General features: G+C 34.9%; 1 protein-coding gene across 3 annotated transcripts in view; it reads left to right on the top strand.

Moving 5' to 3' along the window:
- Window positions 1-14,365, top strand: part of KCNH7 (potassium voltage-gated channel subfamily H member 7) — a 217,771-nt gene that overhangs the window by 182,127 nt on the left and 21,279 nt on the right. For 2 of the 3 annotated variants that reach the window (XM_027637342.1, XM_027637344.1), the window contains 3 exons: window positions 5,854-6,106; window positions 9,528-9,733; window positions 12,176-12,275. In XM_027637342.1, the coding sequence (XP_027493143.1) occupies window positions 5,854-6,106; window positions 9,528-9,733; window positions 12,176-12,275 (559 nt within the window). Of the gene's footprint in view, window positions 1-5,851; window positions 6,107-9,527; window positions 9,734-12,175; window positions 12,276-14,365 lie in introns of all 3 variants that reach the window. The other variant, XM_027637343.1, reaches the window with a different exon arrangement.

Raw genomic sequence — 14,365 nt, forward strand, 5'->3', positions numbered from 1 at the left:
GTCCATCTATTGCTAAATGATCCTCTATCAGTCTCCCACTGCATTGAATTTTGTGGTCTGAAGTCTCAAAACCAAGAGGAACTATGAATTTTTCAACTATTGTATTTTTGGAAGTATACAGATCTGGTCACTTTCCAGCTTCTACAGGCTTTGAACTTTTCTGTTGATACAGGAGTCAACAGTTGAAGAAACTGAAATAATTTCCTATATTCCTCATCCAGCAATGTATCATGTTTCAGAGATCACCTTTCAGATGTACTCAGAAAGTGAAAAAAGATTATAGAAGAGTAATTCACTGCAGCTCCACTAATTTCAACATAAAACATCACACATCTGTGCTGTGACAACGACTGAAAAGATTCTAATTCTTGATAAGGTTGTCAGACTTCAATCTCATTGAAAGGCGAATTAGCTCATCATCATCATCACATACTTCTTCACTTTTCTCTCAGCTGTTGTAAGGAACTCCTTCATATACTGAAAATTAAAAAAAAAAAATCTCTGTATGAAGACAAGGCTTTTTCAGAAAAGCCTTTAATAATCTTTATTATGTCTGGAGCCCAAGAGCTGCTGGAGCAGAATTATTGCCACCTGTGACCTTGTTCCTTCTTTTCTAAATGGTGAAAGCCCTTGGAAATGTTTTGACCTTCTATTCATGGAAACAGTTCTTTTCTGTAATTAATTGTCAGACGAATAGTAAAATTTAAATTTTTGCTAGAAATAAAGCTGCTGAATTACAGAAATGCTTAGTCTAGATGAAGATGTTATGAAAATCTGACAGTCAAATGTTTGTGGCAGAACTAAACCCCACACTACTCTCCATCAGAGGAAACAGCTACTGGGGGACAGACATCCTAACTCAAAATCTATGCAGCGCAATTTGCGCAGCTAAAGAGGCTCAGATTAGCCTTAAAATTACATGGCAGAAAGATGAAAATTAAATATATCAATTATTTCATCAAATATTCACTAATTCTTACATAAGAAACTAAGAAAAATGTTAATTTTCAATACAAAATTCAAATTTCATTATTCAAGTATTTGGGGAACTTTACTTAGCATTTAGTGATGCCAATGTCAGCATACACTGAGGACTCTGCTATGCAAGCAGAAACAAAATAAAGTATTTGTAGTCATGACAAAGTGTATTTGTTCCTGCGTCTTTGTACCTTTAACTGCTGAAATTTTTTGCTGTGTTAGTTTTTGCAAGGATCAGTTTCTTAAACTATTCCACAAGGAGAGATCAAGACAAGTCAGGAATAAACCAATAATGTGGGAAAGGACCAGAATTCCTTTTTCAGTTTATGACATCCTAAATTGTCACATGAACTTGAGAGACTTACCTTTATCTTTCCCACCATATGCCCCTCATAAACATCCCACCTAATTGACCTATCTTGATACTAGAAAATAGATCCCAAAAGACTAGATACCCTGCAACTATATGCTGGATGCCTGTCACTCATAAGCAAGTCTGACTGATTCTAGGACAAGAAAGCCTTATTCAAAACTAGTTTCAAAATACCCCAAACAGACACACAACACACAAGAGCCCTCTTGTGCTCTCTTCAACTGCTTCCTGGCATTTATTGTTTCATCCTATCTATATTTCAAGAGAGAAAATGTGTGACAAAAGATTATATGCAGAATTAAAGGAATATGTTTGACTGCCAGGCTGCAGGGACTGAAGCATATCTCATGCTTGGAAAGGCTGAGAGAGCTGGGACTGTTCAGCCAGTCTGGAGAAGTGGAAGATCACAGGGGATCTCATCGATGTAAACAAATACATGAAGGGAGGGTGTAAAGAAGGTGGAACCAGGCTCTTTCAGTGGTGCTCCATGACAGGACCAGAGGAAATGGCCACACACTGAAACAGGAGGTTTCATCCAAACATCAGAAAACACATTTTACTATGAGGATGACTGAGCACTGGTACAAGTTGCCCAGAGAGGTTGTGGTGTCTCCATCCTTGGAGGTATTCAAAAGCCATGTGGACATCGCCTTGGGTTACCAGCTCTAGGTAGCCCTGCTTCAGCAGGGAGTTGGACCAGTCAACCTTGCCAACCAGAAGTTCTTTCCAACCTCAACAATTCTGTGATTCTGTTGGTATGGAATGTGGTATATCCATGTTTAATGACAATTAGTGTAGCTAATATCCTAGTTTGCTTCAGTTTGCATACTTTCTAAACAGTTTCTGTGGTACAGATGTAAATATCCGTTCCAGAACTGAGGACAGAAAATGTAAAAATTGTCATGAATTTTTTAATTTATCCAAAAACCCCAAGGTTATCGTTGCCCCAAAAAGTTATTTGTCATCTGAGGTTAAGGCACAAAGATGTATCCAATTCTGTTGTCACAAATGTGTCTGATACATGGGTGAGTGATACTTTGTTGTCATCTTGAAAAAGAGAAGTTAATGCAGCTGGACTTCTCCCCTCTTGCAAAAGAACACAATCTTCAAGGCAGTATGAATCAGGTCCCTACTATCCCAACTAAATTGCAATTCCATGTAAAGTGTTTTACATCTCTCTGAATGACGTTTTCCTCCTCTCTAAGCATGCCACAGAGATAAATCAACATTATTTGACAATAAATAAGTTTTATTCCAGGTAGGAAGAGATAACTGAACTTGGGCTTCATAACCATCAATGAGAGACAACTGGAGCCTATGGTCACAACATCCTAAGTGATTCTCTTTTATTTTTTTTTTCAAGGGAGGGGGCAGTTAAAGCTGATTTTATGTCTCGTTATGTGTCTTTTTAAAAATAACTATGTGTATCTTTTGATCTCCTGAGTTCTGATGCCAAACATGATTTTAACCATGAGAATACACATTTTTTCTCACCAGGGCCTGGTGGAATCACAACTGAAGAGATATTGAGTGTAACTATAGAAACATATTAGGAAAGAATGCAGTGATTGAGACTCACACATGTATTCAAACAATGTATTAGTTTGGGATTTTCATTTATGATAATTTTATTTAAAAACATTTACAGCTTTATAATTTTCAATAATTTTATTTTTTGCATTACCTAATCTTGAATTCATATAATTTCAAGAATTTTTCTTGCCACATTGGAGTGTAACTTAAATGTGTTTAAAGACTTCAAAACCACACAACAAGTGAAAAGAAGTGAAATGGAATGGTTACTTTTAAGTTAATCTTAAGATTTTGAAGACTACATGGATGACTTTCTAATATTTAGAGAGGGCAGTATGTGTATACATACTGTAATAATGTTGATTCTCATTTTATAATAACATAATTTTCAATACAATTGTTTCAATAATGAAAATCTAAAAATAAGAAGTGTACCTGGAGGTTTGGGTTGGCAAAGTGTTGTCTGTACTGCACAACATAAAACTTAGTTTGGAAACATCAAATTCTGTATAGTGTCAGCTACTGGACTTAGATTAAATTCCTCACTACATACAACGTGCATGATATGGTAAGCTCATTTTAACAATGTAGTTTATAACAATGTTTTAACAAATTTATTTTCAAATTAGCTTCTTTCTTGCATTTCCTAGCTTGTACTGATGGAATAATCTCCAAAACTCCATTGGAAATCAATGTTATTTGGTTTTCCTTCTAAACATTTGAAAATTGTGATATTAAAGAGTAGATGTCTTTCCTCTCTGATGTATAAAACTATTTTAGAGTGTAAGCTCCATGGGGCAGGGACTTTTTAGTCACAGATGCTTGAATGGAGACTGGTGTCTTTCAGATGTTATTGGCATATAAATAACTATTAACTAATACACAATGATTTTAAAACAGTTTCATGTTAAGTATAAATTAATTATAAAAATAATTGTTTCTTTAAAAGGATATCCAAAGTATCTTCAGAAATATAAACTAAAACACATGGTCTGCATGGGTTTTGCTTAATGGTAAAATACAATTCCTTGAGAAATGAGGTAAACAGTTGATGTGAAAAATTAATACAATTTATTCTAAGTTGTGCTTCTGACTTTCCAACAATTAAAATACCTTTTCTTGTAAGTACTTCTGAATTCAAAATATATTTCTGATTTTGCATCCTACAGAAATGGAGCTCTTCTAAATTTTATTCAGATAGATGTATAGCATACTACTTAATTCTTAACAGATCTTCTATATTCACATGACTAGAGAAAAATTTCAAAATAAACACTGGCAATATTTCCCCAACTTTGTATCATTTGACAGATGTATTTGTTTATCAGTTTCTCAGTGTCATTCAGCAAATAAGTTGATACAATCTACAGCCTTTTTCTTTGAATATAATAGCATTAAAATAAAAAGCATAATTGGATACTAAGATATTTCTATGGGTGTGATAATACTGAAAACAGAGTGGCACCACAGTAGCTTTTCATTTATCATATTTTCTTTTGCTTACTGTTGTTGAATGTTGGCTTTTTCTGAGGATGTATAAATTTCATGTGGTAATGCCCTAAAGCTCATAAAATTTTTGTATATATTTATTAAAACATTCTGTTTGTTATTTCACAGCATTGATTTCCATTAACAATCATAGAAACATTTCAACTCAGCTCAAGGTACTAATATTTCATTTGTAAAACATAGCCTGGTTTGTGTGGACAGAAGCCTCATATCAGAAATGTGTTCATCTTCTTCGTTAGCAAGAAACATGAGTTCTGAATATCTTTGTGCAAAAAGAGTGAGTGCACAGACCTTAATTGTGCTGAAGTAGAAACATAGTAACAAGTTAATAATTTTGTACATATCTTTTTTTCTGTCCAGAAATATTTGCACATTTATAGAAAAATAATGCAGAGGATAAAGAGTAATGAATTAGTAGACTGCTCTAATAACAAAAAGACACATCCTGTTCACATATTCATAAGACTTATAGCATCAGTACAGGTTTTGCCATTAGAAATATGCAACAGTTGTAGCCAGTCGTATTCCATTCACATCTCTGACAGCAGAAAACAGGATATAACAAAGGAAGGGTAGTGCCTGTTAATGTGTCAGCAGGCAATCACAAGGTGGGCAGTAGTCCCATGAAGTCAGTAGCAGAAATATTTATATATTTAAAAAGAATCAGAGGTAATATAATCCTAGACAATTTATAAAAGCTCACGCATAATAAGCACATTGTAAACAGCTCACTTCTTTCCTTCTAAACAAAATTAAAATGTTGCCATGGTAGCCAAGAGGAGTCCCATGGTTCTACTTCAGGCAAACTCCCATTGTTTTGAGTAAGACATGAGCAAGGACCACAGCAACTAGCCCTGTGGTTTGCTGAACTAATCATCTGCCTAAGTAAATCTGCATTACATCTTTGTTTCAGTGGCTCTTGTTGCTTTTTCTGATAAAAATCCAAGTCCCACAAGCAGAATATATTTAACATGAAAATCCTAATAATATGGTCTCCTTTTGAAAAATATCTGATGTTGAGATAGCTCTCATTTTACAAATGTCATGGTTATTTCAGCAAAAACATGTCTTATAATAAACATAGTACTTTTATAATTAATAAAAAAGAAATAGAGATGTTAGTCCAAATAGGTGAAATTCAGCCAAGACTCTCCCTTTAACTGTTTTATTTGTTATTTTACTGTGGTATGTTCATTCATACACCTTGATACTCTTTGCTGCAATGAAACAAAGCTTAATAGCATATTTTGTATTCACTATATTTACATTAATACACACATTGTATAAACTTTGCAATATAGATTACGATATGCACTTGTTGAATTTTAATACTCTGACAGCTCTTAGAGCCACATCTATCTGTATGTCACTTCTTTCTTTTTGTCCAGGAAGAAAACATAAAAATTATATAAAGGAATTTTCACAGCATTCGCATGAAATCCTTATGCTTGCCTTTCCAGGTCCTGAAGGGGTTCCCAGAGTGCTTACAAGCTGACATTTGTCTGCATCTCAACCAAAATTTACTTCAGAATTGCAAAGCTTTCCGGGGAGCCAGTAAAGGCTGTCTTCGAGCTTTGGCTATGAAATTTAAGACAACACATGCTCCTCCTGGAGACACTTTAGTGCACTGTGGAGATGTTCTCACTGCTCTTTACTTCGTGTCAAGAGGCTCTATTGAAATCCTTAAGAGTGACATTGTTGTAGCCATCCTTGGTAAGTAGATTATTACAAAACACGTTAAAAGAGTCATAGATTTGGAAAGAAGTATTCATAGTTGTTCCTGGGGAAGGAAAATTGTGAATATTTTACTCACTCCTATTTAAAATCAAGTAAAGAAATTATTTAAGGAGAAAAGTTTGCATTACTGTAATAATTCATGTGTACCATAGAGCTCACAATTTTGGATATCTAAAGATTTATCTTTAGTCAGATACATCCCTAGGTAAATGGTAAGCTGCAAGTTGAGAGAAAGCAGATATCCATTTAGTCCAGTTCTGATCATGCTGCAAGAATCAAAGTCAAGGACACCCTTTTCTTGAACAGTGATGAGGGTATTGAGACACATAGACCGCCTTATACGCTAACTGGAAGAATCTACTTCAGGCATTCAAAAGGTCTTCTAAAGGTTTTCACAAATGTCTGTTTCTGCCCACTGGGCATATAAAAAAAAAAGAGAATAACAGATTAATTTGTTCTAGGTGTAATAACACCAGTATATTCTGCTATATTGTTAACATGTTCTTTTTTGCATAGCATAGCGAATTACTTGGTTTCTTTCCTAATGAAGTTGGCTCAGGGTAATGCTCAGTCCATCTTGGAGTTCACCTGCAACTGGTGATAACTCTCATGTGAAACCAGTAGGACTTCATTAGCTACAGCAATTTTAAAAGTAAAATAACTAAAACCCTACCTAAAGAAGACTACAGATTTATTTCTCCAAATTTGTATTAAATAATAAGAATGCAAAGAGTAATTGAGTAGATGAGTAATGATTTTGCTGTACAGAAGCCTAAACTAGTAACGTAACATATGTGATGTCATTCATATGTTTTCCTTTCTGTTTATCAGTCACTGTAGGAACTTACAGTCAGAAAAGCAGCTGAAGCAAGATGTGGACTGGTGGCAGTATGTTGCTATTAGTCCACTTGTAACTGATTATTCTGCTAGTATCCACAGGGTCAGTATGTGAGCAGAACAAAGATATGTCTAAAGTAATCCTTCCCTAGGTTTAGATAGTGTCATCCAGATAATGTGTCATCTCATGCTGTTCCATCTCATCAGCTGGGTCTGCTTTAGGTACAAGCAAAGTAGGAAGCATGCAAATATAACGCTCTGAGGTTTTTACTTACCTGTCTAAGTGTCCTTGATTATGAGCAGTGTGGTTCATCAAGGAGTTCATTTCTTATATCAAAAATGTGTAAATTTCTCACAATCAAGAAAAGTGACAACTTTATGAATTAATCAGTTTCTTCCTGGGTCAAGGATTCAGACCAGTCAAGTTTTCACGTTTAGCACATCAGATCCCTATGGTCTCACACTGCAGCAGAAACTCAAGTGTTTGCAAGGCAATGCCACTTCCAGCCTACAGCTGCACCAGTTTGGAGCCCCACTCTGCAAGTGAATGGTAGTTCAGACATAAAAACGGGTGTGCACAACTGCAGCCAAAAGTATTCTATGAGCTCACATCTGTTGCATGATCCATGAGGCAAGACAGTTGGCTCCAGTTAATGAGTTTGTGCTATCTTGAAGAATCTGCAGAGAAAGAATAGAAATGAATGAAAATTACTCTGCAATGAAATCACACAGAAACCTAACAAAGTTTATCAATACCTAGCCAAACGTTTTTAGGTAGTTGCTTTTTATGAAAAATGTACACACAGAAATGGACATGCAAGACACTCAATACTTTGTCCTCTGGGGTTGAAAAGATTTGAGTCCAACAGAGGTAACATGAAGTTTTCACTCTTAACAAGTATTGAAATTTCATCAAAGAAATCAAAGAGTTTTCTGAGAAATGCGGGGGGGTTTCCCACAGCTTTTCTCAAATTATCAGCACTGTCTGATGTGGATGGGTTAAGTCTAATCAGTACTGACATGACAACAGTAATTCTATGTCAAATCCTTAGAAAATAAAATGGCTCTGGAATCTACCATCTCTTTCAGCTTTGCAGACAAGATATAAAAGTACTGCAACCATGTCAATACTCTTACTGCAGAAAAGGTGTTATATGCCTTGAATAGGGACCTCTGCATTCATAAACATTTAGGCCAGAAGGACTATATTTTCTAACCCCTGTTATGTCACTGACGCCTGTTACATTTCATACCTTTAACTATCTGTTATGTCTTATAACTCTGTTTGATGAAAGAAAAGTAATAGGTTTTGATTTGAAGACATAGAGATGAAAAATGATCGCTTTTGTTGGCAGTTTATTTCCATAGTAAATAATCTTTATTTTTTAATATATATGCTTTATTTCCACTATAAACTTTTCTTTCTTCAATTTCTTTCCATTGGTTCTTATTAGGCATTCTTTCTTGTATTCTGGAAGCATTGCGTCCCAGATAATTTTTGTCTAAAGAATATATGCAATATAACCAGGTTACCTCTTAATCTTCCTATGTTCTTTAAGATACTTACCGTAAATCAATCCTTAAACTATTTTTTGCATTTTTTAGCTGCTTGCTCACCCAGTTTTCAGCTTCCTTTTTAGGAATTGGAGAAATCAGAACTACTCTTAGTAACATAATGTAAAACACACAAATGTTTAACAGGGAGGCAAAATCATCCCTGTATTCTTCTTTACCAGTCTGCTGTTTTGCCCTTGCTATGACCACTATTTTTTTCCACAAGCATCGTCCTACTTTCCCCCCAAACCCCATTTTGCAGGTAAGCTTTGAAACTCTTACTTTAGAGGATATTTTCACTGGTCTATGGCTGCAGCTGCTCTGCATTGATGAAGGTCGGGTGAGGATTTGGCAAAAATGAACAGTTAAATAGAGATGACAATTTTAACAAACAGGTAATGTGAATGTGGCAACATTGACTGAAAGGATTGTAATGGTATCAAAACAGAGGCAGCCACGTTTAGAGAGCATCTTCAAAACAACTTCTGCATCTTAGAAGTTTTGCATTCCCTCTGAAAAATATAAATGCTAAGTAATTTTCTACTAAAACGTATTTCAAGTGTGGTCAGCTCCTTCACGTAATTCTTAACAAAATGATATTACAGGCCAGATAGCTCCTGTACTGGACTGAACAGTAGAAATTGCATCTTTGTCATCTAACAATATGATTTAAACCGCCAAATAATGTTTTTAAAGAAAGAACAAAGGAAAATGCTCTAGTCATGCTGTTTTGATGAAACTGAAGAAAAGTTGTGATGAAACTAGATTTTGCTTTCACTTAGTCCAGTTATATGCCTATGCATTTTCATTGATTTTGATACTTTCACTTTTAATATTTAATAATTTTACTTTTTCTTTACAAAAATATATGTTCAATGGTAATCTAATTGTATCACTTAATGTAAAATCAAGTGTTCTATGCCACTATCATAAATAAATATATCATTCAATGTAATGGTTTGTTCATGTTTAAAATAATAATCTCCATCTAATTTTCTCTCTGCAGGGAAAAATGATATTTTTGGAGAGATGGTACATCTTTATGCAAAACCAGGAAAGTCAAATGCAGATGTGAGAGCTTTAACTTACTGTGACTTACATAAGATCCAGAGAGAAGATCTGCTAGAAGTTTTGGATATGTACCCTGAATTTTCTGATCTCTTCCTCACCAATCTAGAACTGACCTTTAATCTGAGAGATGAAACTGCAAAGGTACATATAATAAGTGTGGGGTTTTTTCTTCATACTGGGCCAAATCTGTCTCTCAGTAACAAACCTTCAAAATGGCATTTGAATAACCAAGGTTAGAAAAATTAAAAGCTAAAATCCTGAGGCCAAATCCTATATTAAAAAATATACTCACCTGAATTCTCCTACCGAAGTCAGTTAAACACGGCAGAAGTCAATGAAATTATTCAGATGATGTTAATCTAACAGGATTTGGTTCTATATTTAAATAGTATTAAAGCTTCACCCAGAGGGATTTTGTTAAAGCCATGGAAAATATGGCTTTTTTCAGATGACTATAGCCTAGGTCACCACAAGGGGAACTTTTGACACTAAATATAATTGTACATCCATAAAATAAGGATAAATCAGATTATCCAGATTCATTCTGTGTCTAGCAATAGAAAATATTTAATTGCCTTTCAAACATGAATTGTTAATTCTCTTATCTTGGAGTGCACTCTACCTCCTAGGAGACTAAAAATTTACAAGGGCCTTTTCAAATTTCAGCCAGTCTTCATATTTGCAAGGATTTCTTCATCTCTTTTTTACCACAGTGGCAGTCCTAAATGTTCTCTTTTGCACAAATTGCATCTTCAGGAAAGCCAAAAAATCACCAGTGTTTCCTTATTTCAGACTGACAGGGTGAGTCTGACTTGGGAAAGAAAGTGGATGTTTGGCCAAAAAGGGAACTTTAAGGGAAAACAGAGTCAGTGAGAAGGAACTAACATATTCTGGCCTCAAAGGCCTTCTGAGAAACAAGGAGAAAAGAGCACTAATTTTTAGGCTGTAAAAGACAGGGACATCTTTGCTAATTATATGTGGATCTTTATTTTTTAAAAAATTAAAACAAATATAACTTCTGACAAGAAGTATCACTTCTTTTTATGATGAATCCTTTTAATAAAATATCATTCTGAAAATAAAAGGCCAATTATATTTTTTATTTTCAAAGTTATCCTTTTTTATGTATTGTAAAGGTCATAGTTATTAATTACATCCGAAATACAATACAATAAATGTATAGTCTAGTGATAAATTTAAGTTAAAACTGAATATCCATATATTTGAAAAATTCTTAGAGGATAAATTCACATTAATGATTTTAGTCTGAGCAATTACTTCTTGCTTACATTGTCATTAATATTTTATCATTATTTTTTCTTACATCTGAGTAAATTGAAAAAAAAATCCATCTTATGTTTTGTGGTGTAAAATACAAAGAAAATTCACACTGCTTATGTGTCTTAGAAATTCGTCAGTTGTTATTTCTTACTGCTGTACCAACCACTAAGAAAAAAATCACTGTTCTTCACAGAAACAAAGAAGGGAGGAGAGGCTAACCCATGCTTTTGAGCTTGCAAAATCATAGTTTTTAGCAATTCCACTTACTTACCACTATTGCAATCCAGAAAATTATCCCCCAAAAGATGCAATGAGCACATTCTCATCTTCAAAACATCACTCAGATCTAAATTTATTATCTGAATAACAGGTGCTTTTACCTCAACTTCTGCTCCCATGCTCCTATTTGTGTAAAAGCACCTTTTTCATCCTGCAGTTATTCTACCAGTGGGCCACCATTGTAAACCTCACCAGGTTTACAATGAACAGAATAGCAAAAATGTAAATGCTTCCCACTTCTTTCCCTCTGCCCTTCTCCCACATGCCAGTTTGCTTACTTCAGGGGTATAGGAAACCTCACTAGCACAGAGAAGGGAAGTAGGTTGAAGCCAATGCCGTAGGTATGTACACAAAGAGCTCAACTGGTGTTATATATGCTTATTTGTAAATTTTTCAGTTTAAAATAAGTAGGGAAAAAAAAGAGTTAAATGCATCTTGGTTTTATTAAGGAAAGAAAGCACAGCCTGTAAGATGAACAGAAAAAGGCAAGATTGGGTTCTGGTATGGAATAAGTATCTGAATGATCTAACTGATAGAGAGGAAGGAAAGGCCTAGAAAGACAAAACAATGAGGGATAAAGTGCCTCATGCTTATCAGCCTTATATTTACTGTTGTAAAATTTAAGCTTTATAATCATTACCATGTAGTTAAATATAAATATAATTGCAATCAGTTACCACATTACTTCTTGCAATAATGTACATTCTCTGTTAGAGGTTCTTAAACCACATCGGTGCAAGTTCATGGAAGCTGATAACACGTGAACACATGTATTTCCATGTAAACTTATTATCAGGGTAATTTTATTTCACCATGAGATGGTGACATTTTTGGTTTGGGTCAATTTGTATAAACTTTTTAATGTTAGCCTGGGGCAATACCATTAGCTGGGGATGGAGAAGTTGATGTAGACTGACTGTAATATTAAAGCTTGAACATGATTAATAGTCAATCACCTATTACAAACCTGCCCTCCTTAGATGGGACTAATCTGTCATTTTGTTTCATATTTCATTAAACAAGTCTGACCTCGTAATAAGATCACAAACTACTAATGATACAGATGGAGATAACTGCAAACTACGAAGACGGAAATTGTCCTTCCAAAGTGAAATAGAGAAAGGTAATTAACTTCATTTCTTACGTTAGACAGCCCTGCTTCATTATTCATTGGTATTTCACTTGGTAATGCTGGGTACATTAGGGTCCCATGTTGGATGTTACTGCAGCAGCCCTTGAGAATCCAGCTAGGTAGTAAAAATACTTGGTGCATTATCCCCTATAAGCTCAAATATAACTAGAAGATAGATGTTTCACCCTTCCATGACTTCACATCTACCTGTGCAGAGCTGTTCAAACATTAAGCTACCCTAGCACCTTTGAAATATACATATATATATATGTATATTATCTCAAACAATATTTATTTTCTGAGACAGGATGTCTTAAACTCTTTGGAGAACCTAGTCTATTGGATTATTTAATTTCCTCAGAAAAGTGCCTTGTTGAACTTAATGCTAGGTAGTTTTTCTCCTCAGAATTAAAATATTTTAAAATTTTAAATTTTAAAATATTTCAGGACACAGTAGATTCACCATAGTCCAATTTTTATTCATATAGTAATATGTAAAAGGTTGTCCTAGCAAAAGTTCAGGTAATGTTTTATGTGCTTACATTTGCCTTAGTGGCTTTTGGAACTAATGAAGGAAAATTCAGTGAAATATTAAACTATTTCATTAGTATTCAGTGCTGCTAAATACCAGGAACTGTAGACAGTAGCTATGGCCAAACAGCAACAGTCATGAAGACAACTAAACTGATAGTCATAGGATTTTCATGTTTATGTATGAAAAATACAATTCCTTTAATAACATCACATATTTATGGCTGAATGGTTTGTCTGATAAATTACTGTGTCTGGTATGCCTGTCTTTTACACTCCACAGTTAAACTTCAATCCTAAATACAGCATAATACCAATTTATAGAGTGGCAGAGTAGCTGATAATAAATGGGAACACTTTAAACATACATAGCAAGTATAGTACTTGATGAAGAAAGGCTCTAATTCAGAGTGTGGCTATTCAGAACAATGACATTGCTGTTTGATCAGAGAAGCGTCTTTAGGGCAGGAAGCCAAGACTGACAACAAATCTGTCAGGAAAATGTCCCCATGAAATATTCAATCTGCTCTTCACAAAGAATCTGTTGACAGAGGTGCTTTGCCTGACTAACCTTCACATTTCTTATGAGAAAACATATGCTGCTACCTAGACAAGATGGAAGTGATCTTTCATGCTGTGCATGCTGCAGAATTACAAATAAGCTACTCAGGTGTTAATGTGGTTCCAAGACCCTTAGGCTTTTATCATTCTTGTCCAGTCAACTACACCGAACATCCTCTTTGAAACACTTATTTACATTACTTTTGAAAGAACATAATTTCCCACTGTTTTGTCTCTGAAAAAAAATACTTCCACCATTGGGGAAGAAGAGACAAGACTGACGACAAGATCCTTAGTCCTGGCAATGATTGTATACCACCTGGTAATGTCTGACTTAGACAGAAGTGAGGTACATACGAAGTCCATCCGAGGAAAGGATGAAATTGTAAGAGTCCTTTGCAAGAACTGCTTATTCTTTTGGCCCAGTGCCTTACTGCCCCTCTCTGGTCTCTGCTCAGAGTCCCTACATGTTCCCATAGCTGCAGCAGACACCTCACACTCACAGATCTTCAGGGTCCTTTTCTGTGGCCCATCCTACATCCTCTATGAGGCTGTAGAGTACTAGAGGTAATACTGGCTTGTAAAGTAATATTCTATTGATTTCAACCCTTTAAATGTAGGAGGGAGTGGCATCATATTTTGATCCAGCATAGTGAATCTATAATGATAAATATTTGGGGATGATCCTGCAGAGTTTTTCAGAAGAACTGGAGTAGAAAAGACAGAGTTCCTGAACAAACAGCTGGTAAATACATTTCTGGCCACAGTATGCCAAATTATTAAAAAAAAATGTGTTATATCACTATGTTTAACAATCATATTTTGTTTTCAGAACTACAGTTTGAACAGGATAGAGACACCCAGCATTCTCACTTTTATATTCTGATATATTATTTTGTACTTATTTGGGGGTGCTCATGGAATGATCTTCTTGCTGGCATTCTTTACTTTCATCTGTTGACCTTCTAGCATATTATGCAGCTTGAAAT

This window comes from Corapipo altera, unplaced genomic scaffold (genome assembly GCF_003945725.1).
Source record: "Corapipo altera isolate COAL_440 unplaced genomic scaffold, ASM394572v1 45, whole genome shotgun sequence".
NCBI lineage: Eukaryota > Metazoa > Chordata > Aves > Passeriformes > Pipridae > Corapipo > Corapipo altera.